This window comes from Heterodontus francisci, chromosome 1, assembly GCF_036365525.1.
Source record: "Heterodontus francisci isolate sHetFra1 chromosome 1, sHetFra1.hap1, whole genome shotgun sequence".
Lineage (NCBI taxonomy): Eukaryota > Metazoa > Chordata > Chondrichthyes > Heterodontiformes > Heterodontidae > Heterodontus > Heterodontus francisci.
The window spans coordinates 152,537,981-152,565,319 of record NC_090371.1 but is presented as its reverse complement, the minus strand read 5'-3'; the positions used below and the strand labels follow the sequence as shown (position 1 = coordinate 152,565,319).

At 43.4% G+C, this 27,339-nt stretch overlaps 1 protein-coding gene across 6 annotated transcripts in view; it reads right to left on the bottom strand.

Annotated features, from left to right (window-relative positions):
* Nucleotides 1-15,080: 15,080 nt before the first annotated feature.
* The window catches only part of ccdc149a (coiled-coil domain containing 149a), a 184,651-nt gene continuing 172,392 nt past the window's right edge, over nucleotides 15,081-27,339 (bottom strand). For all 6 annotated transcript variants that reach the window (XM_068037349.1, XM_068037329.1, XM_068037339.1 and 3 more), the window contains one exon: nucleotides 15,081-22,447. In XM_068037349.1, coding sequence (XP_067893450.1) covers nucleotides 21,885-22,447 — 563 coding nt within the window. In that variant the 3' untranslated portion in view covers nucleotides 15,081-21,884. The remainder of the gene's footprint in view (nucleotides 22,448-27,339) is intronic.

Genomic DNA, 27,339 nt, shown 5'->3' with positions numbered 1-27,339 from the left:
CCACTGGCTCAGTAGGGTGTATAAGCTGGGGATGTTGGCTGCCTCGAGGACTTCTGTGTTGGAGATACGGTCCTGCTACCTGATGCCAAGGATTCTCCGGAGGCAGCGAAGGTGGAATGAATTGAGACGTCGCTCTTGGCTGACATACATTGTCCAGGCCTCGCTGCCGTAGAGCAAGGTACTGAGGACACAGGTTTGATACACTCGGACTTTTGTGTTCCGTGTCAGTTCGCCATTTTCCCACACTCTCTTGGCCAGTCTGGACATAGCAGTGGAAGCCTTTCCCATGCGCTTGTTGATTTCTGCATCGAGAGACTGGTTACTGGTGATAGTTGAGCCTAGGTAGGTGAACTCTTGAACCACTTCCAGAGCGTGGTCGCCGATATTGATAGATGGAGCATTTATGACGTCCTGTCCCATGATGTTCGTTTTCTTGAGGCTGATGGTTAGGCCAAATTTGTTGCAGGCAGCCGCAAACCTGTCGATGAGACTCTGCAGACACTCTTCAGTGTGAGATGTTAATGCAGCATCGTCAGCAAAGAGGAGTTCCCTGATGAGGACTTTCCGTACTTTGGTCTTCGTTCTTAGACGGGTAAGGTTGAACAACCTGCCACCTGATCATGTGTGGAGGAAAATTCCTTCTTCTGAAGACTTGAACGCATGCGAGAGCAGCAGGGAGAAGAAGATCCCAAACAGTGTGGGTGCGAGAACACAGCCCTGTTTCACGCCACTCAGAATAGGAAAGGAGTCTGATGAGGCGCCGCTATGCTGAATTGTGCCTTTCATATTATTATGGAGTGAGGTGATGATACTTAGTAGCTTTGGTGGACATGCGATCTTTTCTAGTAGTCTGTAGAGACCATGTCTGCTGACAAGGTCAAAGGCTTTGGTGAGATCAATGAAAGCAACGTAGAGGGGCATCTGTTGTTCGCGGCATTTCTCCTGTAGCTGACGAAGGGAGAACAGCATGTCAATGGTCGATCGCACTGCTCGAAAGCCACACTGTGCCTCAGGGTAGACATGCTCGGCCAGCTTCTGGAGCCTGTTTAAAGAGACTCGAACGAAGACTTTCCCCACTATGCTGAGCAGGGAGATTCCACGGTAGTTGTTGTCAACCTCACATTTATCCGCATTATACTGCATCTGCCATGCATTTGCCACTCACTCAACTTGTCCAAATCACCCTGAAGCCTCTCTGCATCCTCCTCACAACTCACCCTGCCACCCAGTTTTGGGTCACCTGCAAATTTGGAGATATTACATTTAGTTCCCTCATCTAAATCATTAATATATATTGTGAATAGCTGGGGTCCTAGCACCGATCCCTGCGGTACCTCACTGGTCACTGTCCGCCATTCGGAAAAAGACCCGTTTATTCCTACTCTTTGTTTATTGTCTGCCAAACAATTTTCTATCCATCGCAATACACGACCCCCAATCCCATGCATTTAATTTTACATGCTAACCTCTTATGTGGGACTTTGTCGAAAGCCTTCTGAAAGTCCAAATAAACCACATCCACTGGCTCCCCCTCATCAACTCTACTAGTTACATCCTCGAAGAATTCTAGTAGATTTGTCAAGCACAATTTCCTTTTCGTAAATCCATGCTGACTCTGTCTGATTCTACCACTGTTCTCCAAGTGCTCTGCTATAAAATCTTTGATAATGGACTCCAGAATTTTCCCCACTACCGAGGTCAGGCTGACTGGTCTATAATTCCCTGTTTTTGCTCTACCTCCCTTTTTAAATAGTGGGGTTACATTAGCTACCCTCCAATCTGTAGGAACTGTTCCAGAGTCTATAGAATCTTGAAAGATGACCACCAATGCATCCACTATTTCTAGGGCCACTTCCTTAAGTACTCTGGGATGTAGATTATCAGGCCCTGGGGATTTATTGGCCTTCAATCCCATCAATTTCCCCAACGCCATTTCTCTACTAATACTGATTTCCTTCAATTCCTCCCTCTCACTAAGCCCTGTGTTCCCAAACATGTCTGGTATGTTATTTGTGTCCTCCTTTGTGAAGACAGAACAAAAGTATGCATTTAGTTGGTTTGCCATTTCTTTGTTCCCCATAATAAATTCCCCTGTTTCTGACTGTAAGGGACCTACATTTGTCTGCACCAATCTTTTTCTCTTCACATACCTATCGAGATTTTTACAGTCAGTTTTTATGTTCCCCGCAAGCTTTCTCTCGTACTCTATTTTCCCCTTCTTAATCAATCCGTTGGTCCTCCTTTACTGAATTCTAAACTGCTCCCAATCCTCAGGTCTGTTGTTTTTCTGGCGAATTTGTATGCCTCTTCCTTGGAGCTAATGCTATCTCTAATTTCCCTTGTAAGCCATGGCTTGGCTACCTTTCCCATTTTATTTTTGCGCCAGACAGGAATAAACAATTGTTGCAGTTCATCCATGCGCTCTTTGAATATTTGCCATTGTCTATCCACCGTCATCCCTTTACGTAACATTTCCCAATCCATCATAGCCAACTCGCGCCTCATACCTTCGTAGTTTCCTTTATTAAGATTGAGGACCCTAGTCTCAGAATCAACTACGCCACTCTCCATCTTGATGAAGAATTCTATCATATTATGGTCGCTCGTCCCCAAGGAGTCTCGCACCACTAGATTGTCAATTATTCCTCTCTCATTATACAATACCCAGTCTAGGTTGGCCTGTTCTCCAGTTGATTCTCAACATATTGGTCCAGAAAACCATCCCGTATACACTCCATGAATTCCTCCTCTGTGGTATTGTGACTAATTTGATGTGCCCAATCTATATGCAGATCAAAGTCACCCATAATTACAGATGTTCCTTTATCTTATGTGTCTCTAATTTCCTGTTTAATGCCATTCACAACATCACCACTACAGTTTGGGGGTCTATATACAACTCCCACTAACGTTTTTTGCCCCTTAGTGTTTCTCAGCTCTCCCCATACAGATTCCACATCATCAGAGCTAATATCCTTCCTCACTATTGTGTTAATTTCCTCTTTAACCAGCAATGCAACTCCACCGCCTAAATACTGTCCTTCCTAAATACTGAATACCCCTGGTTGCTCATTTTCCATCCCTGGTCACCCTGCAGCCACGTATCCATAATCCCGACTATATCATACCCGTTTACATCTATTTGCGTGATTAATTCATCCACTTTATTGCGAACGCTACGCGCGTTAAGGCACAAAGCCTTAAGGCTTGTCTTTTTCACATTATCTGTCCCCTTCCCAGTATTTTTCACTGTGGCCCTGTTTGATTCTGGCCCTTGAATTCTCTGCCTATCACTTTTCTTATTCCCCTTACTGTCTTTTGTTCTTGTCCTTGATCCCCCCTCCTCTGACTCCTTGAAAAGGTTCCCCTCCCCCTGCCATTTTAGTTTAAACCCTCCCCAACCACTCTAGCAAATACACCCCGAGGACATCAGTCCCGGTCCTGCCCAGGTGTAACCCGTCCAGTTTCTACTGGCCCCAACTCCCCCAGAACTGGTCCCAATGTCCCAGGGATCTAAAACCCTCCCCCTGACACCATCTCTTCAGCCACGCATTCATCCGATATATCCTGCTATTTCTACTCTGACGAGCACATAGCACTGGTAGTAATCCTGAGATTACTACCTTTGAGGTCCTACTTTTCAACTTACTTCTTAACTCCCTGTATTCTGTTTTTAGGACCTCATCCCTTTTTTTACCTACGTCGTTTGTACAAATGTGTACCATGACCACTGGCTGTTCACCCTCCCCCTTCAGAATGTCCTGTATCCGCTCTGAGACATCCTTAACCCTAGCACCAGGGAGGCAACATACTATCCTGGAGTTTATTTTGCGGTCACAGAAATGCCTATCTATTCCCCTTACAATTGAATCCCCTATAACTATTACATTCCCACACTTCTTGCTCCTCCCCTGTGCAGCAGAGCCAGCCATGGCGCAACGAATTGGGCTGTTGCTGCTTTCCCCTGAGAGGCCATTCCCCCCAACAGTATCCAAAGCAGTATACCTGTTTTGCAGGGGAATAGCCACAGGAGATTCCTGCACCGCCTGCCTAGTCCTCTTGCTGTGCCTGCTGGTCACCCGTTCCCTTCCTGCCTATGGAATCTGAGCCTGTGGTGTGACCATCTCTTTATACGAGCTATCCACGATACTCTCCGCCTCGCGGATGCTCCACAGTGTCCCCAGCTGCCGCTCCAGCTCTGAAACCCAGGCTTCCATGAGCTGCAGCTGGAGACACTTCCTGCATACATGCTGGTCCCGGGCACTGGAATTGTTCCTGGCTTCCCACATAGAGCACGAGGAGCACACCACTGTTTTGAGCTCTCCTGCCTATTACTCTGGGGCCCTTCTTCACTGGTCCTCGTTACTACAGAACTCCCTAAAAAACACTACTTACTATATATGAAAAAAAAGTGTAGACCTTGCTTACCGCAGCTATTTAGAGCTATTCTCTAACAGCAGTTACTCACCAACCAATCACCTTGCAGCTTTCCTGTGATGCCACTGTTGACTTTTTTTTTTCAAACTCCTGTGCGCCTGGACTGCTCTCCCGGAAGGTAAGCGACTGTCTCGATCCCCAGGTCGATTTATAGGCTCCGCTCTCGGCGTTCTCCCCACAGGTCCGCTCCACTCCTCTCCGCTCTGCTGCTGGAAGGTAAGAGACTGGGCCTTCATCCTCGGGTTCAATTTATAGGCTCCGCTCTCGGCATTCTTCCCACAGGTCCACTTCGCTCCACTCCCGGAAGGTAAGAACAGGACATCATCCCTTGTTCTACCTTTGCCGTTGGTACCGACATGTACCACAACCACTGGCTGTTCATCCTCCCCCTTCAGAATGTCCTGCATCCGCTCCGAGACATCCTTGACCCTAGCACCAGGAAGGCAACATACCATCCTGGAGTCTCTTTTGTGGCCACAGAAACGCCAGTCTGTTCCCCTTACAATTGAATCTCCTATCATAATGGCTCTCCCAGTCTTTCTCCCCTCTGCTTTGCAGCAGAGCCATCCGTGGTGCCATGAACTTGGCTGTTGCTGCTTTCCCTTGGGAGGCCACCTCCCCCCTTCCCTCCTTCCCTCCCAACAATATCCAAAGTGGTATCCAAATCTGTTTGAGAGGGGGATGGCCACAGGGGACTCCTGCACTACCTGCTTGTGCCTGCTACTCCTGGTGGTCACCCATATCTTTTCTGCCTGTGCAGCCATTACCTGCGGTGTGACCACCTCGCTAAACATGCTATCCATGACATCCTCAGCATCGCGGATGCTCCACAGTGAATCCACCCGCAGCTCCAGTTCCGTAATGCGGGTAGCCACCAGCTGCAGATGGATGCACTTCCTACACACACGGTCATCAGGAACACTGCAAGCGTCCCTGATTTCCCACATAGTGCAGGAGGAGCATATCACGGATGCCATGACTTACCTTTAGGTTACTTAGTTATTCCCTATCAAAAATACTAATTACATTAGGGGCCTTGTTGCCCTCCAAACACTACTCACTATAATCTGAAGTCCTTAATAAATTACACTAATTAAAAAAAAACACACTTTAGTAGTACTCACTTTATCACTTATATGGTAGGTTTTGAGATTTTAAAAAAAAATTCCCCTTTTTTTACGCTATTTAAATGCATTAACAGCTTTTACTCACCCAACCAATCACCTTGCAGATTTCCCATGATGTCACTGTAAGTTTTTTTTTCCTCTTTTGAATCTCAGCGCGTGCCGGCACAGACAGAGCCAGTCGCCGCTCCGGTCTCCAGGTAAGGGTCTCGAGCCCCGCTCTCTGCTTTTCAGGTCCTGCTCAGGATGCGATTCCACCCAGGTCTGCCAGTCGCCGCTCCGGTCTCCAGGTAAGGGTCTCGAGCCCCGCTCTCTGCTTGTCAGGTCCCGCTCAGGATGCGATTCCACCCAGGTCTGCCAGCCGCCGCTCCGGTTACACAGCAACAAGCATTCACCGCCATTGATATCATATGCCCTGTTATGACCAGGTGAGAAAGGTGTCTAGGGGTCTCTTTCAGCCTTCACCTGGTCTTATTGTAACAGGGTTTAATTTTTAAACACACTGTGTTTTGAGCTCCCCCTTGGTGAATCCTTATTCAACACCTTCCAATTCTTCTTATTCTTCTTCTTCTTCTTTGGCCTCCTTATCTCGAGAGACAATGGATACGCACCTGGAGGTGGTCAGTGGTTTGTGAAGCAGCGCCTGGAGAGACTATAAAGGCCAATTCTAGAGTGACAGGCTCATCCACAGGTGCTGCAGAGAAATTTGTTTGTCGGGGCTGTTGCACAGTTAGCTCTCCCCTTGCGCCTCTGTCTTTTTTCCTGCCAACTACTAAGTCTCTTCGACTCGCCACATTTTAGCCCCGTCTTTATGGCTGCCCGCCAGCTCTGGCGAACGCTGGCAACTGACTCCCATGACTTGTGATCAATGTCACAGGATTTCCTGTCGCGTTTGCAGACGTCTTTAAAGCGAAGACATGGTCGGCCGGTGGTTCTGATACCAGTGGCGAGCTCGCTGTACAATGTGTCTTTGGGGATCCTGCCATCTTCCATGCGGCTCACATGGCCAAGCCATCTCAAGCGCCGCTGACTCAGTAGTGTGTACAAGCTGGGGATGTTGGCCGCCTCGAGGACTTCTGTGTTGGAGATACGGTCCTGCCACCTGATGCCAAGTATTCTCCGGAGGCAGCGAAGATGGAATGAATTGAGACGTCGCTCTTGGCTGACATATGTTGTCCAGGCCTCGCTGCCATAGAGCAAGGTACTGAGGACACAGGCCTGATACACTCGGACTTTTGTGTTCCGTGTCAGTTCGCCATTTTCCCACACTCTCTTAGCCAGTCTGGACAGAGCAGTGGAAGCCTTTCCCATGCACTTGTTGATTTCTGCATCTAGAGACAGGTTACTGGTGATAGTTGAGCCTAGGTAGGTGAACTCTTGAACCACTTCCAGAGCGTGGTCGCCAATATTGATGGATGGAGCATTTCTGACGTCCTGCCCCATGATGTTTGTTTTCTTGAGGCTGATGGTTAGGCCAAATTCATTGCAGGCAGCCGCAAACCTGTCGATGAGACTCTGCAGACACTCTTCAGTGTGAGATGTTAATGCAGCATCGTCAGCAAAGAGCAGTTCCCTGATGAGGACTTTCCGTACTTTGGACTTTGCTCTTAGACGGGCAAGGTTGAACAACCTGCCCCCTGATCTTGTGTGGAGGAAAGTTCCTTCTTCAGAGGACTTGAATGCATGTGAAAGCAGCAGGGAGAAGAAAATCCCAAAAAGTGTGGGTGCGAGAACACAGCCCTGTTTCATGCCACTCAGGATAGGAAATTACAAGGTAAAGAAATAAGCATAAACAGGCTTTCTTAGGTTTAAAGAAGAAAAGTGAAATTTATTAAAACTTAAACTCTAATTTGGTTAATGCCTACAGATACATGCCGTGCCCCACACCAGCATGCATACGTGATGCGCACATGTAAATCGAGACAGAAAAGAACAGAAGAAAAATAAAGTGGAGAGGTTTGAGGCAATATCAGAAGAGTTTCTTGATACTGTGCTTCGATATCATTGTAGTCCTTTTGTAGGTAGTTCTTGCTTGTAGGTGATTCTTGCTTTTTGTTGAGGCTCAGTATTCTTCTTAAACCTTGTTCACTGTAGGAGACTTTTCTCTCTTGGGGTTCATATGTCCTCAATGGTTTCTGAAGCTGGTGAGAATGAGATGAGAGCAGACAGGGGAGAGATGTTCTCAGTCCAGGAGCAAAGAGCTTTCTGAGTTCCAATTCTCTGTGGCAAGTTCAAATTCAAAAAACTCCAACAGCCAGTTAATCTTGTGACTAAACTGGTCTGACCACATCTGTTTGTGTATTCGGCCATCTTAGCAGTTAACTTGGAATGCTAGCATCTCCACCTTCAGGGTTCAGTAATCAAAAGTCCATTGTGGATTAAATTGGAGCAGGGAGTGGCCCCTTTGTCCTTTTCAAACACTGTCTGTTACTATGCAAATGTCTTTCCAGTCAGGGGCCTGGCAACCCCTTGTAATAGGCCTTCTTTTCTTCCCAGCAACAATTTTAAAATTTAATGTCCATGTGGCGAAATATTTGTGTCTCATTCCTGGCAGGTGGGGCCTGCATGACAGCCTAGAGAAAAGAGTGGCCAGCACAAGTTGCAACTCAAGGTCAATACAGGGGAAAGTGCAAATATTTTGCCACTGAGAATTTTGAAAGATATGTACCTGGCAAGGGAATCAAGGGTTATCAGGGATAGATAGGAGTGTGGAATTCGAAACACGGATCAGCCAGCAGATGCACCCTTGTGCCCTAGGAGATGCTTATTCACTGTCTTGAGTAGGTGCTCCTGCCTCACATTTAGCTGCCTTGCTAGTTCCATAGCCTCCTCCTCCATCGGGCTTAAGACATGGAGATAAGGCACTCCAATGCCAGTCTTGGACGGCTCTTTTCAATTGTGGGCTATCTTCTCCCTCAGACACAAAGATGAACAAAGTTAGTCTCGCAGTGGGGATAGGCCCAAGACCTCTGATGGCGATAGTCCAGCAGTCCATGATGGAGGCAGACATATGTCTCCTGCACACGGTCCCTCTTGAGGGACTGTGAGGAGTTATACAATGACTGACGTGCATCCCTCACCAAGATGCAGCCAAGCCTCAGGCAGCATGTCCTGCTGCCCTTCTCCAATGCACATAACAGGGTGGTCACTCCCTTTCCAAGAAAGGCTCCCTTTCACTCTACCACATGCAATGCCCAAAGGGTCCGAAGTGTATGCAGCATTCACCTTAGCAGCCTGGATCAGATTATCAACCAGCTTTCTACACTGGATCCAAGTCCTGGGGGTGACCTCATGGCTGCTGATCTCTTCCGCAATCTCCGTCCAGGCTTGCTTGGTCAAGTGAGGAGGTCTCCACTTCCCATCCCTGGGGAAGAGGCCCTCAAGCATTTCCTTTGCAGCCTGGATGAGAACCTGTAGGGAGGCACTGCTAAACCGTGGGGCCACTCGGTCTCTTCCATCAGCCATGCTCGTTGCAGGCCCGCGTTCAACTCCTTGCCTAACAGGCAGCAGAAGGGGTCCTGGAGCAGCAGAGGCAACTCAGGAAGGCATTCTTTTAAACCAGGCAGGAGTGAATGCAGGCCCTTAAACTATGGTGCCAGCACCTGACATTGCATCAGATGATGGCGCCATCGGTGCCTCGTTCCCTGCATCTGATCATTGCCTGCATGGGCCCCACGCCTCCCCTTCCTTAATTGGCTGGCCGCTGTGTGGTTGGGGTCAGCTGGCTACATTTTGCTTGTGTGGCAACGGCACTCAGTTTTGGCGCCGCCACCAATATCTGTGCTGTTAGTTTAAAATTCAGCCCATTCTGTTCTCAGTCCATAAAATTTCATTTCACTCAACAGCCATCCTACGATTTCTTTAATTCCAACTCTCAATTTAGTGCCATGCAAATAAGTGCTATGAACTCATGCCAAATAAATACTGGGTTGAGACTAGCCAAACTCATTTCACATAGGACCTTACAGGCATTACAATTTAATTCCATCAATCTGGGCTGGATTTGAATCACCAGTCTAAAAAGCAAAAAGCCAATATTTCCATCCACTGCATCACTTATGGTTTGTCAATAAAAACCTTATGATTGATTAAAATGTGATGCACAGAATCAATTATATATTATGTCTAAGTGTGAAATATATTTCTCAGTCTAATTATCTGTTATATTTTGATTCCTGAAGTATCTTCTTCTTTGGCCTCCTTGTCTCGAGAGACAATGGGTAAGCGCCTGGAGGTGGTCAGTGGTGTGTGAAGCAGCACCTGGAGTGGCTATAAAGGCCAATTCTAGTGACAGACTCTTCCACAGGTGCTACAGATAAAATTGGTTGTCGGGGCTGTTACACAGTTGGCTCTCTCCTTGTGCTTCTGTCTTTTTTCCTGCCAACTGCTAAGTCTCTTCAACTCGCCATGCTTTAGCCCCGCCTTTATGGTTGCCCGCCAGCTCTGGCGAACGCTGGCAACTGACTCCCACGACTTGTGATTATTGTCACAGGACTTCATGTCGCATTTGCAGACGTCTTTAAAGCGGAGCCATGGATGGCCAGTGGGTCTGGTACCAGTGACGAGCTCGCTGTACAATGTGTCCTTGGGGATCCTGCCATGCGGCTCACATGGCCAAGCCATCTCAGGCGCCGCTGGCTTAGTAGGGTGTATATGCTGGGGATGTTGGCCGCCTCGAGGACTTCTGTGTTGGAGATACGGTCCTGCTACCTGATGCCAAGGATTTTCCGGAGGCAGCGAAGATGGAATGAATTGAGACGTCGCTCTTGGCTGACGTACGTTGTCCAGGCCTCGCTGCCGTAGAGCAAGGTACTGAGGACACAGGCTTGATACACACGGACTTTTGTGTTCTGTGTCAGTGCGCCATTTTCCAACACTCTCTTGGCCAGTCTGGACATAGTAGAAGAAGCCTTTCCCATGCGCTTGTTTAATTCTGCATCGAGAGACAGGTTACTGGTGATAGTTAAACCTAGGTAGGTGAACTCTTGAACCACTTCCAGAGTGTGGTTGCTGATATTGATAGATGGGGCATTTCTGACGTCCTGTCCCATGATGTCCGTTTTCTTGAGGCTGATGGTTAGGCCAAATTCATTGCAGGCAGCCGCAAACCTGTCGATGAGTCTCTGCAGACACTCTTCAGTGTGAGATATTAAAGCAGCATCGTCAGCAAAGAGGAGTTCCCTGATGAGGACTTTCCGTACTTTGGTCTTCGCTCTTAGACGGACAAGGTTGAACAACCTGCCACCTGATCTTGTGTGGAGGAAAATTCCTTCTTCTGAGAACTTGAATGCATGTGAGAGCAGCAGGGAGAAGAAGATCCCAAACAGCGTGGGTGCGAGAACACAGCCCTGTTTCACACCACTCAGGATAGGAAAGGGGTCTGATGAGGTGCCGCTATGCTGAATTGTGCCTTTCATATTGTCATGGAATGAGGTGATGATACTTAGTAGCTTTGGTGGACATCCGATCTTTTCTAGTAGTCTGAAGAGACCACGTCTGCTGACGAGGTCAAAGGCTTTGGTGAGATCAATGAAAGCAACGTAGAGGGGCATCTGTTGTTCACGGCATTTCTCCTGTAGCTGGCAAAGGGAGAACAGCATGTCAATGGTGGATCTCTCTGTTCGAAAGCCACACTGTGCCTCAGGGTAGACACACTCAGCCAGCTTCTGGAGCCTGTTTAAAGCGACACGAGCGAAGACTTTCCCCACTATGCTGAGCAGGGAGATTCCACGGTAGTTGTTGTAGTCACCGCGGTCACCCTTGTTCTTATAGAGGGTGATGATATTGGCATCGCGCATGTCCTGTGGTGTACTGCTCCCACATCCCAGCACAGGCAAAGCAGTTCGTGCAGAGCTGAAAGTATAGCAGGCTTGGCACTCTTGATGATTTCAGGAGTAATGCCGTCCTTCCCAGGGGCTTTTCCGCTGCGTAGAGAATCAATGGCATCACTGAGTTCCGATTTTGTTGGCTGTACGTCCAGCTCATCCATGACTGGCAGAGACAGGGTTGCATTGAGGGCGGTCTCAGTGACAACATTTTCCATGGAGTACAGTTCTAGGTAGTGTTCCACCCAGCGGTCCATTTGCTTGCGTTAGTCAGTGATTGTGTCCCCTGATTTAGGTTTGAGGTTGGCCCAAAAGCCCTCTTAATGCCATCATACATCCCTCTGATATTTCCTGTGACAGAGGCCAGCTGAATATGACTGCATAGATGTTGCCAGTAGTCATTTGCGCAGCGCCTGGCTGTTCTTTGTGCAGTGCTTCTGGCAGCTTTAAGTGCTACGGATGTTAACTCGCTGGGGGCTTTCTTGTAGTTCAGCAGTGCAATGCGCTTAGCGGCTATGACAGGTTCCAGCTCTTCAATGTGAGATTGAAACCGATCTGCATTCCACTTCACACAATTGCCATAGGTGCTCATTGCTGAGTCATAGATGGCGTCTCTGATGTGGGCCCACTTGGTCTCTGCATCCCCTGTAGGAGTGTTTTGGAGGGCTTTTTCAAGTGAATTTAGAAACTTGCGTAACAGCTGTGGATGAGAAATTCTGCTCGTGTTGATGCGCGGGCAGCCCTTCTGCTTGGAGTGAAGCAGCTTCTTTGGTTTGAGGCTAACCTCAATTTTCTATATCAATAACCTAATTTTGATTCCTGAAGTATCACATAGAAAATAAGCTGGAAGTTAAATTAACTAATTTGAGACTTCCAGTAGTCTCTCAAAAAAACTGTCTGCATATTTCATTTAGGTTTCATTTGAAACTGCAAAGTATTAGTGTAATTGTCTGGTGATGAGATTAGTCTTGGGCGGTACTGCAAAATGGATAGAGAATGGGTCACCTGTTTTACACTCTGCCTGATTTTCTTTTCCATTTTCCATTTGCCCTGCTGTCCAAGAGAATTTCACTCGTGTGTTAGAAAGTAGCAATTCTAGAGGAATCAATCTTTATTAGATTTCATATTAGTGGCTTTTATTTTACAGATATTCCACCTCAAAAGTTAGATTTTGAATTTGGTCAATAGCAAAAACTGGAGAAATATAAATTGTGTTCACATTTCTTCTGTAATATTATGATGAAATCATGTTTCAGTGATGTGAATCAAAGAGCCAATAACTTCGGACTGTATTTTGAATGTTCTTAATTTTTGTGCCTTTACTATCCTATCTGGCAAATTATTCCAAACATTTGCAGATGATGAATTACAAAGGAATTCACCATCCTGCATATTATATAATTAAGTATCCATAACAGGATACTAATGTTACCTGTTAAGAGATGTGAACATCGCTCAGAGGATTTTCAGTATACAAATGTTGCATAAACCCTAATGTACAAAAGGCCCTTATTACATTAAACACTGATAAGCTGGGTCATCCTGTCACACATAAACTTGCTTTGAGTCAGGTGTATATTTTTTTTTAAGTAAACTCTTACTTGAATGCAACTTGTCACAGAAAAACAGTCTAGCTATATTTTTCAGTTCCCATAGCAATGATGGGAAAGGCCCTTTAATAACCAGGCCATGCCTGCATTGTGTAAAGGTCCTTTAATAAACAGGCCATGTCTGCATTGTGTAAAGGTCCTTTAATAAACAGGCCATGTCTGCATTGTGTAAAGGTCCTTTAATAAACAGGCCATGCCTGCATTGTGTAAAGGTTCTTTAATAAACGGGCCATGCCTGCATTGTGTAAAGGTCCTTTAATAAACAGGCCATGCCTGCATTGTGTAAAGGCCCTTTAATAAACAGGCCATGCCTGCATTGTGTAAAGGTCCTTTAATAAACAGGCCATGTCAGCATTGTGTAAAGGTCCTTTAATAAACAGGCCATGCCTGCATTGTGTAAAGGTCCTTTAATAAACAGGCCATGCCTGCATTGTGTAAAGGTCCTTTAATAAACAGGCCATGTCTGCATTGTGTAAAGGTCCTTTAATAAACGGGCCATGCCTGCATTGTGTAAAGGTCCTTTAATAAACAGGCCATGCCTGCATTGTGTAAAGGTCCTTTAATAAACGGGCCATGCCTGCATTGTGTAAAGGTCCTTAATTTAACAGGCCATGCCTGCATTGTGTAAAGGTCCTTTAATAAACAGGCCATGTCAGCATTGTGTAAAGGTCCTTTAATAAACAGGCCATGCCTGCATTGTGTAAAGGTCCTTTGACAAACAGGCCATGCCTGCATTGTGTAAAGGTCCTTTAATAAACGGGCCATTCCTGCATTGTGTAAAGGTCCTTAATTTAACAGGCCATGCCTGCATTGTGTAAAGGTCCTTTAATAAACGGGCCATGCCTGCATTGTGTAATGGTCCTTTAATAAACAGGCCATGTCTGCATTGTGTAAAGGTCCTTAATTTAACAGGACATGTCTGCTTTGTATACCTATTAATCTTCTGCTGATATGATTTTAAAAATGGCCAGGACTGAGATTCATCCTCACTCACAGCTGCAATGTACAAGGATGCATGGTTGTAAATATTCATCGTGGACTGAGCTTATTGACAGTTCACTACACAGAAGTTGACCAAAACTATTTCAACTTTGACAGAATTACATACTACTTCTTAGTGTATAGCTTTTTTTGTTTTATGTGGCTTTTTGTAGCCTTTTATCTGCATTCATCTTTAAAATAACTGAAAACCCCCCAAAATAGTATTGTAGCTAAAGGCTGCAGTTTTTTGAATCGTTTTCTTTTTAACAAGTGAACATTTTACTTCTTTTGGTGAAAATTCCATTCTTAATGTTGGTTTAGATTCTTTTGTAATAGAAATTGTATTTGTGCACATTATATTTGTTACAAGATTACACTGATATGCAGGAAGTATACAATATAATTAATGAGGCATGGAAAATATTACTAGTTATTTAAATGTATTACCCAGGAGCAACAAAGTGCCATGGGATGCAGCCAGACATACACTGTTACTATTATGCATTACTAATTCTAATTTCTAGTTAGGTGTAAGAACATAAAAATTAGAAGCAGTGTGGATTAGATAGACATCATTGCAAGTGTTTCGGAAGCAGCCGCCTGTGACATCCCATTCAAGGCTCACAGTGCAACTTGAAAAGGTGTAAATCTAAATGATTTTTATGCAATATAGATTATTTCCCCCAAATGGCTCATTGCCTTTATTCGATATGGCTGAACAAGAAGGTTTCACATTCAATCCCATCTGTGCTGAGTAAGTTGATCTCAGTTGGAGCTGTGATACGAAAGCTATAATTCCCCTCAACACCCCTCCTGGGTTAGGGAGAGGGAAATTGACTAAGGGAGCTGCTCTCAACTGATATTCCTCAAATGCTGTTGTAAAACTGCACATTGTTACGAACAAGTGAGGGGGGAGTGCGGGGATCACAGTCGCCCCTCTTGCCCTTCCTCTTAATTGACCGCAGCAGGGTTTATTCCTTTTTAAACAGTGGTTGTGCCTACCTTTTACCTTTACTGTGATCGTGAAAGAACCAATCAGACAGGTTTTCTTGAGTTTAAACAAGAAACAGGTAAGTTTATTATACTCAACAAGCTAATCTGATCTAAAAATAAAAAAAATAAGCTACGCATTCACAGGAGGATCACACATACATACACAAATAGATTACAAAGTGGAAAGTAGGGTTTTTGGTTGAATTAAAGTCCAGAATAAATACAAGTTAAATACACAGCCTGAGGTTGGATGATTCGGTGGTCTTCTGGCTGGAATTGTATTCTTGAAGTCTTTGGCTGGTCAAAGTGCACTTTGTGGCTGGCCTGCTTTGCTCAGGGTTTACTTGGAGGCAGAATTGTAGGTGGCTCTCTTCCCTTGGTTTCTGGCTGTAGCAGTCTGCAGGCTTGCAGTGTTCACAGTCACAGATGGTTTTCAAACTTGATGTTTTCGGGAGAGAAATAGAGAAAAAGGGAGGCACACAGCCTTCTCTGCTGCTGCACACTCAGTTACTGCTTGTCTCTTGTCTGTGTAACAAAACTCTCAGTTTTTTCAGAGATGGTCAGATAAGGCAGAATCATTTGCAACAATCTTCAGCCAGAACTGCCGAGTTGATGATCCATCTCAGCCCCCACCTGCAGTCCCCAGCATTACAGATGCCAGACTTCAGCCAATTCGATTCACTCCACGTGATATCAAGAAACAACTGAAGGCACTGGATACTGCAAAGGCTATGGGTCCTGACAATGTTCCGGCAATAGTACTGAAGACCTGTGCTCCAGAACTTGCCGCACCCCTAGCCAAGCTGTTCCAGTATAGCTACAACACTGGCATCTACCCAGCAATGTGGAAAATTGTCCAGGTATGTCCTGTATACAAAAAGCAGGGCAAGTCCAACCTGGCCAATTACCACCCCATCAGTCAACTCTCAATCATCAGTAAAGTGATTGAAGGCGTCATCAACAGTGCCATCAAGCAGCACTTGCTTAGCAATAACCTGCTCAGTGATAGCCAGTTTGGGTTCCGACAGGGCCACTCAGCTCCTGACCTCATTACAGCCTTGGTTCAAACAGGAACAAAAGAGCTGAACTCAAGAGATGAGGTGAGAGTGACTGCTCTTGACATCAAGGCAGCATTTAACCGAGTATGGCATCAAGGAGCCCTAGCATAACTGGAGTCAATGGGAATTGGGGGAAAACTCTGTTGGTTGGAGTCATACATAGCGCAAAGGAAGATGGCTGTGGTTGTTGGAGGTCAATCATCTGAGCTCCAGGACATCACTGCAGGAGTTCCTCAGGGTAGTGTCCTAGGCCCAACCATCTTCAGCTGCTTCATCAATGACCTTCCTTCAATCATAAGGCCAGAAGTGGGGATGTTCGCTGATGATTGCACAATCTTCAGCACCATTCGTGACTCCTCAGATACTGAAGCAGTCCGTGTAGAAATACAGCAAGACCTGGACAATATCCAGGCTTGGGCGGATAAGTGGCAAGTAACATTTGTGCCACACAAGTGCCAGGCAATGACCATATCCAACAAGAAAGAATCCAAAAGCTGACTTGTCCACTTTTCTACCCCTCCTTGGCATTGTTTCCATTTGGTGGAAGGCATTAAAATCAACCTCAATATTTTTTGGAGAAAATTGCTGAGAAAAGTTGGGCTCTTCCACAAATTGCCTTATTTTACAATAAATATTCCATATGGGGTTGTCTGGAGACAATGCTAGCCACAAAAGTTACTCCCTGAAGAAATTCTTACATATCTGACCTAAAATCTAATAGCAGCAGCACTTTGTTGCAGCTGGATATTAGATTGACTACAACCATTTCAACAGGAAGCAATAGAAGAAACTGCAAAGAAAGAATTAATCACTGCCTAAAATTTCAGTACAAAGTAAATTTTACTGTAGACAAGGGCAGCAACACTGTAATGTTCCATTTTGGTTTAATTGTTGTGGAGAAGGTCAGAGAATGAGCTGCATAAAGCTGAAATGGGAGGTTATTCTGGGTCTGCATCCAGGTTCACAGGATGGCCTGAATAGCGGATATTGGAAAATTGGGTGGTTTGGAGCATTGATCTGTGAAGGTACCTGCTTGATTTTCCTTCTGTTCAAATTTCTTCCAGTGGGCAAAAACCCAGGAAAATTTCTCCAATAGTGTTCTACTACAATGGTAAAGGTGACTGCAAATATCTGAGGAGGGACAAAGGAACCACTGCCAAACTTACCCAGAGGGTTGGTCTGTGAGCATGATAAATGGCACATGGATCACAGCATCAACAGTACTCTAAAAGCATGAGGGAACTGAATCACTGATTGATAACCTCATTTCTGTAATAATTTTTGTGGTTTTAATTAGTTTCAGAAATTGCTCGGGTAAGATTGCATTAGAATTGCGTGAACAGGATTAGATAACACAGTAGCAGTTGCTGGCAAGAGAGGACCTTTGGTCTACCTAGCTCATGCATCCACAGCATTCGCTTGGTGCAGTTCTAGTGAGGGAAATTAGTCATTGTTGGTTATATTATTTTCAACATCTGTCAAATTCAGCCCATTGAAAAGAATACTGCAGCTTTAAACAAAACAAAGTTCCATTAAAAAAAACCCAAAACCATTTGTCAACCTTCCTCAAACGAAAGCAATATAATTTGCAGTGGAAATATGGTAATTTCAAACACACACAGAAATTCACCTGCATATAAACTGACAACCCATAGTGTAACATTATGGTATTTCTCTCATGTAAAACGCAACTAATTGAATTCAACTTAAAATAAATACATAGATTACTGGCTCATAAAAGATGGAAGCCACAAAGAAAAATAAAGCTTTCACCACAAGCTCTTCATAGCTGAAAGACAACTAACATATTCTATGCAGTATTGACAACAGTTTTAGAAATGACCACGTCACTGATCCAGTTTTCTGAATAAAAGAATATTTACTGACTTTCAATACTAACGACAAGTCACAGCAAATACATTCAGAGCAAACGTATATTAGGGAAAACCACATTTATACATATTTTTGTTGTAAACTTTTCAACTTAAAACAGATGGGTGTCAAACTAGAAGTACTAAACTATTCCTGAGATTGGAGTCCACAAAGTTCCAAGTACACTATTTACATGTAAGAGTTTGAACTCTTCCATATACTGTACATGAGGATATACGGCTATTAATGGTTTATAGAAAATAAGGTATCCATTGGCATGTACTTACATAATGAAATGTTTATTTTCATACATCACTGCTATTCAATGGGTATTCTCTTCATACCACACATCCTGCTGTATGTTGTCAACACAAATATTGTTTCTTTTCTGTTACTTTGAAGATTTCCATGGTGTTCTACATTATGCAGAAATGCAGGTCTTGCTGTTAATACAAACTCTGCATTCCGTCTGATGATAGTGGAGTTCAGTCAAACATCGTATGAAAATTGTTCTCATTGGGAAATTGGTTGGGCAGGAAGAAGAAAGCAATAAACATAGAACAAAAGTAGCACTGTTCACAACCTCAGCAAATCCCAAAGCAATTCACAGCTAATGAAATACTTTTTTTGGAAACATATTCATTGTGGTAATGTAGGCAATGCAGCAGCCAATTTGCATATAAGGTTCCACAAATGACAATGAGATAAATAATCTGGTAATGTGTTTCTTTAAGTGATGTTGGTTGAGAGATAAATTTTGGCCAATGGTGAAAATGAAAGAAACAAATTGTAAAATATACAGATCTGGCCCCCTGATAGTTCAATATGTAAATAATTGGCATTAGTTAACACTAGCATAAACCCATTTAAAATGATTGGGTTAGCGCCGATTGAGATCTATAGGCATGAAGAACGGGCACTTAGCCAGGTTTAGAGGGCTTCCAGTGGCCTTACAATCATACTTCAGACTAAATAATCACCTGGAGCAGAAAAGAAAATAGTGAATGGGAGGGGCAAATAAATAAAAGTGAAACACAGATGCACATCAGTGAAAATCAAGAAAAGGCTATGAACATGAAGAAATTCAATCAGTGAATCTGTAATGTGACAAACTCAGTGGTACGGGGATAGGACACGTACATTGATGTTGGGAGATAGTGCAGCAATGGGACAGAAGATTCATATAATCACTGCTCAAGACCCTTGTGTATATGGTATAAACCTGCAGATAAAACAAATTGCAAATATTTATTTAAGGCTTCTACAAAATATGTCCTCCTCTACATTTTCACAAATTTCTTTTTAAAATTTCATTAACAGCGATAGCATCAAAATGGTTTAAAATGCCTGAAATGACGCTTACTGGTGAAGAAAACATATTTGGAATAGTGCAATCCTTTACAATCCTTCAATTTAGAAAGAAACATAATTAATACAGTACAAAACAATGATTCAAATCCATCCAGGCACTACTGTAATGATTATCACCAACATCTAGCCAAACAATAATTCTGGGAAAGCAAACAGAACACAACTCCAACAAAATAAATTAAGGAGAAACACAAAAATGTTTTAGGCTTTGGGCCTAAAAAATTCTTAACTTCTAATCTGGCTCCTGCATAGTGGCAATATGTTTGAATTGATTACCAGGTCCTAAAAAAATAAAATTAAATGTTAATAATCAATGTGAGAATAGCTAAACCTAAAACTAATACACGTGACAGAAAAGTCAATAGCATTGCAAATAAATCTTAAGTGGGCTGGATCATTTAAGGTAAAAGATGATGAGATGAGTGACATCAGAATGAACACCTCTCATCATCAAAAGAATCTGCTTCTACTAATTTATTAATTTCAATGAAAATAATGTTTTTCAAAAGTTCTACCACAATAGTGAGAACTTGAGGCAGGCGCCAATATATAGCAGGCTGTTCTGAGCAAATTTCCGGAACTAAACCTATTCAAAGATCTCCAAAATGCCAATAATCTCTCTTTAAAATGTATTCTTCTCTGTGGAACTGATCCTTATTTTGAGATCGACAAATTTAGAAAAGAAACCAGCTCCATTCCTTGTGAGTTCGTTAAAAAACAATCCTTTTTGACACAAATCTGATGATGGCAAGCAGCTACAACAAAGCTTCAATCAATCAAGTTCCAAGGAAAATAACAGCAGTCTTTTCTCAGTGTGAAGGCCATCGATAACAGAGCAAACTGAAGTAAACAATAAATATTGTGAACAACCTAATTTCCATCACCAATTAAGTTATAAACAACACTCAAACTGGCAAAGCGGCGTACTCATTTAGAGACAATTCTTTCCCCTCAGATTCAATCAAAAGGTATTGTTATTTTCCTCTATTCCATGATCTTGTAGTCCTGCTCTTGCTTTAACTATAAGGTGTAAATTTCAACAGTTTGTATTCAAAAAATGAATACTTGTGATTATAGAGTCACCAGCATGAAAAACAATCTTTAGAATGCTAATGCTATGCCTCTACTTGACTATAGTTCTCCTTAAAATAGTGCAAAGTCTTGACACTTCTCTCCAGGTACTCTTGTAATTCTTATTAAAAGCATACACAAATTTTGAACCTTTATAATTCTTGAAAAGCTAATAGAACAGAACTCCACATAAAATAAACTGAGAAGTGATATGCAAAAAAATGACAGACCTCCCACTCCCCACCCCCACAAATAATTAGTACATTTCATTAATATATTCTCGCTTCCAGCATAACGCACACATGCTGTAAAATTCAGCACACAGCATCTATGGTTCTTGTCACAGGCAATAATCTATACTAATTAATAAAAATTATTACTCAAGCAAATACATTATTTATATTAACACAATGATCATACCCTCCAGGTGTAATAAGCCTTGACTTATTAATGAAATATGGAAAATCTGCAATATTGACAATGTCATTTCCTGTTCCTTATGACTTCTCTACTTTTCCAAATTACAAATTCCAAGTCATGTCTGCATGACTTTGTTTGCAACTCATGAATAAAACCATTTTTTGTTTGCATTGGGAGTTGGGGCGATTGCCTTCCAATATGCAATAACAATGGTGATATACCATAAATAGAAAACTTGTGGAAACGGTTTTCTTTCTATATTCCATGAACAACTCTATCCTTTTTAATGAGGTCATTATGACAATCCTGTGTCTTGCTCTTTTAGCACACTTTACTCTGACTTGGAGAAATTCCACTTGTAACACAGCAATTTCTAACAGGAAAGTTACAAATTCTAAAAAGAGTAAAAAAATTGCTGGAAATCAGAAACAGAAAATGTTGGAAATGCACAACATCTCAGTCAGGATATAATAAAAAGAAAAAATAAGTTAATGCTTCATGTGCACATGGTTCTGAGGGAGATATAGCCCAAAATCATTAACCTGTCTTTTCAAATTACATTTACTCCTACTTCCCAGCAATTGTTGAGACTCAATAGCACTCAGAGTTCCTTGTGGGGCAGGTTACCCAGAGAAAATCTCTTGTTTTTGGCAGAAACATTTTGAAACCCAGTAGTATGAATATCATATTCCACTGAAGACCTTTTCCACTGGTTCCTCTTGAGCCATACAGTATAAAATGAGGAAAACATGTCTCCTTAACTATGATGAAAAGAAGTGTTATAAAGAAATGTTTTAATATTGTGCACTTAGGAAAAAGATAGAAAAAGGTTTTGGTGAAAACCCTATTATTTCATTTTTCTATAGTTAATAATCAATGTAATTATTTATTCTACTTTACCATCACAGATGTGGAATAGACTGTCTTAAATAGAATTCAGTTCACAATACATGATGCAGAAACATCCATAGCACATCCGATAGAGTGCTGATCTACTGTGTTCAAGAGAATTAAAGTTTCTCCTTGATCTTAAATTAAATTTGAGCTTTATCATAATTTTTAATTAAGGGCAATAATATTCAAACTATAGGAGTAAACCAAAATATAAAGTTAGAAAGCAAATTATGCTATATTTCCTTCATGATTTTCATGAATATTTTCTGTAGAACCCTCAAATGTCGACAGATCTGTGGTCAACAGGTTGTGCAACTGAGAATCTGAACTTATTTTGGAAGTCGTGTTTGATGACACACAAGCTGCGTTACTTTCCAGAGCATTAGATGATTCATTATTTTGAATCCACTGGTTACTCTCAGAATCAGATGGGTTGGGTGCCTCTGGACTAGCTATTGGGGATTCAAATACAGATGAAATAGCATCATCATTCTGAGATGTCACTATGCACTGCCCTTCCGAAGCACTTGTTTCATTACAGCCATCACTTAATTCAGCAGTAACTAACTTTTCAGTCATTTTTGCTATTTCCTTCCTTGAATTGGATTGGGACATTGATGGATAAATATCCATTGTCTGGGAGTCTGTTTCTAAAGGCAAAAATACTGGACTTCCACAACTATCCATATGTTCCACCTGCATTTCTTCAGATTCTCTGGATTTTTTCTCTATACGAGCCAACTCAGGTGCTGAAGGCTGAAGCAGAGTTCCTTGATCTTCTTTTAATTGATCTGTGGATCAACCAAATACTTTTTTTTAAAAAATCAATATAAGGATGTGTTATATGAAAAGGATTATGAAAGAAATAATAGGTCAACATTAAGCATCTGTCATAGAAGCTAAAATGCCATTGTATTCACTTTATAATATCTAAAAAACTATAACAAGTAGGATCGTGATCACATATTTAGGGTTACATTACAGTTTTGTGGATCAGCTATAAAACATGTGTTGTGTTGTGTAAAAAGAACTGAAAAATAATTAATGCAGGGCATTCTCCATTTTAAGAGCGTAACAGGCACTCGTAGATATAACTCAGAAAAATTACTGAGTACAAATGTATATAATGTAGATATAAGCAGATTTCTTAACTTGCGTTGGTAATCAGAAACTGGAGAAGTACAAAATTAACTTGCCCCAAGCAAAACAAGATATTCGAGAATTTTTTCTCATTAAAAGTAGTGAATAAGGTGTAGACTTAGCAAAAAATGTAATTGTTCTGTCAATCAATCTTTTTTTAAAGTTGCTGGATTGTAAATTACCAGATTATTATCACCAGTCAACATTCTTTACAGAGATATTCATGTTAATATCTATCTACATCTGTCATATCTGATGACATCTGATTTCCCCATTAAAGTGAGTCTGTGATACTGCACTGGCCACCAATTGACTCTGTGGAGCAAAGGTCTGAAATTTCTACCACAGTTTCAATGTCATATTGTTTTTCTGGAACTGATTTCTTTCCCGCTGAGGCAAGTTGATTTTCAGCTATTTAGTGAGTAACTGGGACAGAACTCTTCTATATCTGGGAAGCCTGACCTGCTCCATTTACTGCCCCCCTGCGGAAACGTCTTATGGCCTCTCCCACACCCCCTCCCCCTCTTAACCACCGCACCACTCTGCCTGTCCCCCAATCTCTTTCAGGATTGCCATAGCTTCTCGGTGTGCCTCTCACCACCCATTCCTCAAATTATATTCCCGTCCTCTGCCCCATTCACATCTGCTGTCCCACTTTACTTCCATGCTGTGTCTCCATGGTCCTCTGTTTCTGATCTTTGGATCTTCACTGTGGGGTGCTAACAAATCAACCCAGTCTCACTGCCATCTGCGTTTCAACCTTATCCCCTGTGTGCTTTTATCTTCCATGGCCTGGCTTTATCCTGTTGTGCCACCTGCGTGTTTTGCTTTTAATTTTTATCTTCGCCATTGTTGTGTGTGTACACTTTTAAGATGTGTGGCTACGTTATTGTGCCAGCAGTGTAAGAGCTGTGATGTAACATACCATGGGACTTCTGGGTTGGGGGCAGTCTTAAGTAAGTACTTGTACAGTGAACACCTGTCTGCACATGCGAAACTATCCTTAAATAAAGAGTCCACATTACTGCATTCCTGATCCTATCTTGAGTGGTCAGTGCTTTGTGTATAGTGGCAGCTGACACAGAGATTAAGAGAACACGCAATATGGTGGCAGTGGTGTGAGTCTGAAGACCGAACCACGTCGCAGAATTTAAAAAACTTAAAGTTGAAGAGTGGACCAGAAGAGTGGGATCATGGTGCTCTACTTCAGCGCAATGTCATGGAGAGGAACCAGCCTGAAGTCAGGTAGAGACACAGAAGAAATTTGGGAACATCTCCAGTGAGAAGAAGCCCCACACAGAAAAAAGCAAAATCTCTTTAAAAGGAGCACCTGAGCAGCACAGTGAGTACCTGATTTTAAAATTGCCAAACCAGTGGTCAAAAGCAGCAGGAGGTCAGTTCAGGATCACACTGTCCAAATTTGATGCAGGTTGCTCCAGGATCTCACCATCCAAAGCCCGTTCTGATACAGCCAAAACTAAAAAAAAGCTGCGGCTGCCATTGTAGAGTCAGAGTCCTTTCCCGGGTTGACTGGTTGGAAGCTAAAAGGCAGGACGAGCAGAGTAGTAATCTCAGAATTAATACCAGTGCCACGTGCTAGTGAGGCTAGAAACAGAGAGCGAGTGCAGCTGAACACGTGGCTACAGAGCTGGTGTAGGAGGGAGGGCTTCAGATATGTGGATCATTGAGATACCTTCCGGGGAAGGTGGGACCTGTACAACAGGGACGGGTTGCATCTGAACTGGAGGGGCACCAATATCCTGGGCGGGAGGTTTGCTAGAGCTCTTCGGGAGGGTTTAAACTAGTTTGGCAGGGGGATGGGAACCGGAGCTACGGATCAGTGGATGGGGTAGCTGTTGAACAGGCAGATACAGAGCGCAGAGAGTCTGTGAGGAAGGTTAGACATTTGACAGGGCAAAGTTGCAGCCAGTATGATGGGTTGAGGTGTGTCTATTTTAACACAAGAAGTGTCAGGAATAAGGGTGATGAACTTAGAGCATGGATCAGTACTTGGAGCTACGATGTTGTGGCCATTACGGAGACTTGGATATCACAGGGGCAGGAATGGATGTTGGATGTTCAGGGGTTTAGATGTTTCAAAAGGAATAGGGAGGGAGGTAAAAGAGGTGGGGGAGTGGCATTGCTAATCAAGGATAGTATCACAGCTGCAGAAAGGGAGGTCGTCGAGGAGGGTTTATCTACTGAGTCAGTATGGGTGGAAGTCAGAAACAGAAAAGGAGCAGTCACTTTATTGGGAGTTTTCTATAGACCCCCAATAGCAACAGAGACACGGAGGAACAGATTGGGAGGCAGATTTTGGAAAGGTGCAGAAATAACAGGGTTGTTGTCATGGGTGACTTCAACTTCCCTAATATTGATTGGAACCTCCTTAGTGCAAATAGTTTGAATGGAGCAGATTTTGTCAGGTGTGTCCAGGAAGGTTTCCTGACTCAATATGTAGATATGCCGACTAGAGGGGAAACTATGTTGGACTTGGTGCTTGGCAACGAACCAGGCCAGGTGGCAGATCTCTCGGTGGGAGAGCATTTTGGTGATAGTGATCACAACTCCCTTACCTTTACTATAGTCATGGAGAGGGACAGGAGCAGACGGGATGGGAAAATATTTAATTGGGGAGGGGGAATTACAATGCTATTAGGCAGGAACTGGGGAGCATAAATTGGGAACAGATGTTCTCAGGGAAATGCACGACAGAAATGTGGAGGTTGTTTAGGGAGCACTTGCTGCGACTGCTGGATAGATTTGTCCCGATGAGGCAAGGAAGGGATAGTAGGGTGAAGGAACCTTGGATGAAAAAAGATGTGGAACAGCTAGTCAAGAGGAAGAAGGAAGCTTACTTAAGGTTGAGGAAGCAAGGATCAGACAGGGCTCTAGAGGGTTACAAGGTTGCCAGGAAGGAACTGAAGAATGGACTTAGGAGAGCTAGAAGGGGACATGAAAAAGTCTTGGCGGGTAGGATTAAGGAAAATTCCAAGGCGTTCTACACTTATGTGAGGAACAAGAGGATGGCCAGAGTGAGGGTAGGGCCGATCAGGGATAGTGGAGGGAACTTGTGCCTGGAGTCGGAGGAGGCAGGGGAGGTCCTTAATGAATACTTTGCTTCAGTATTCACTAGTGAGAGGGACCTTGTCGTTTGTGAGGACAGCATGAAACAGGCTGATATGCTCAAACAGGTTGATGTTAAGAAGGAGGATGTGCTAGAAATTTTGAAAGACATGAGGATAGATAAGTCCCCAGGGCCAGACGGAATATACCCAAGGATATTATGGGAAGCGAGGGAAGAGATTGCCGCGCCTTTGGCAATGATCTTTGCGTCCTCACTGTCCACTGGAGTAGTACCAGATGATTGGAGGGTGGTAAATGTTATTTCCTTGTTCAAGAAAGGGACTAGGGATAACCCTGGGAATTACAGACCAGTCAGTCTTACGTCAGTGGTGGGCAAATTATTGGAAAGGATTCTGAGAGACAGGATTTATGATTATTTGGAAAAGCATAGTTTGATTGGACGTAGTCAGCATGGCTTTGTGAGGGGCAGGTCATGCCTCACAAGCCTTATTGAATTCTTTGAGGATGTGACAAAACACATTGATGAAGGAAGAGCAGTGGATGTGGTGTATATGGATTTTAGCAAGGCGTTTGATAAGGTTCCCCATGGTAGGCTCATTCAGAAAGTAAGGAGGCATGGGATACAGGGAAAGTTGGCTGTCTGGATACAGAATTGGCTGGCCCATAGAAGACAGAGGGTGGTAGTCGATGGAAAGTATTCAGCCTGGAGCTCGATGACCAGTGGTTTTCTGCAGGGATCTGTTCTGGGACTTCTGCTCTTTGTGATTTTTATAAATGACTTGGATGAGGAAGTGGAAGGCTGGGTTACTAAGTTTGCCGATGACACGAAGGTTGCTTGAGTTGTGGATAGTGTGGAGGGCTGTTGTAGGTTGCAACGGGACATTGACAGGATGCAGAGCTGGGCTGAGAAGTGGCAGATGGAGCTCAACCTGGAAAAGGGTGAAGTGATTCATTTTGGAAGGTTGAATTTGAATGCAGAATACAGGCTTAAAGACAGGATTCTTGGTATGGAGGAACAGAGGGAGCTTGGGGTACATGTCCATAGATCGCTCAAAGTTGCCACCCAAGTTGATAGGGTTGTTAAGAAAGCGTATGGTGTGTTGGCTTTCATTAACAGGGGGATTGAGTTTAAGAGTCGCGAGGTTATGCTGCAGCTCTATAAAGCCTTGGTTAGACCACACTTGGAATATTGTGTTCAGTTCTGGTCGCCTCATTCTAGGAAGGATGTGGAAGCTTTTGAGAGGGTGCAGAGGAGATTTACCAGGATGCTGCCTGGACTGGAGGGCATGTCTTACGAAGAAAGGTTGAGGGAGCTAGGGCTTTTCTCATTGGAGCGAAGAAGGATGAGAGGTGACTTGATAGAGGTGTACAAGATGATGAGAGGCATAGATAGAGTGGATAGGCAGAGACTTTTTCCCAGGGCGGAAAGGGCCATCACCAGGGGGCATAATTTTAA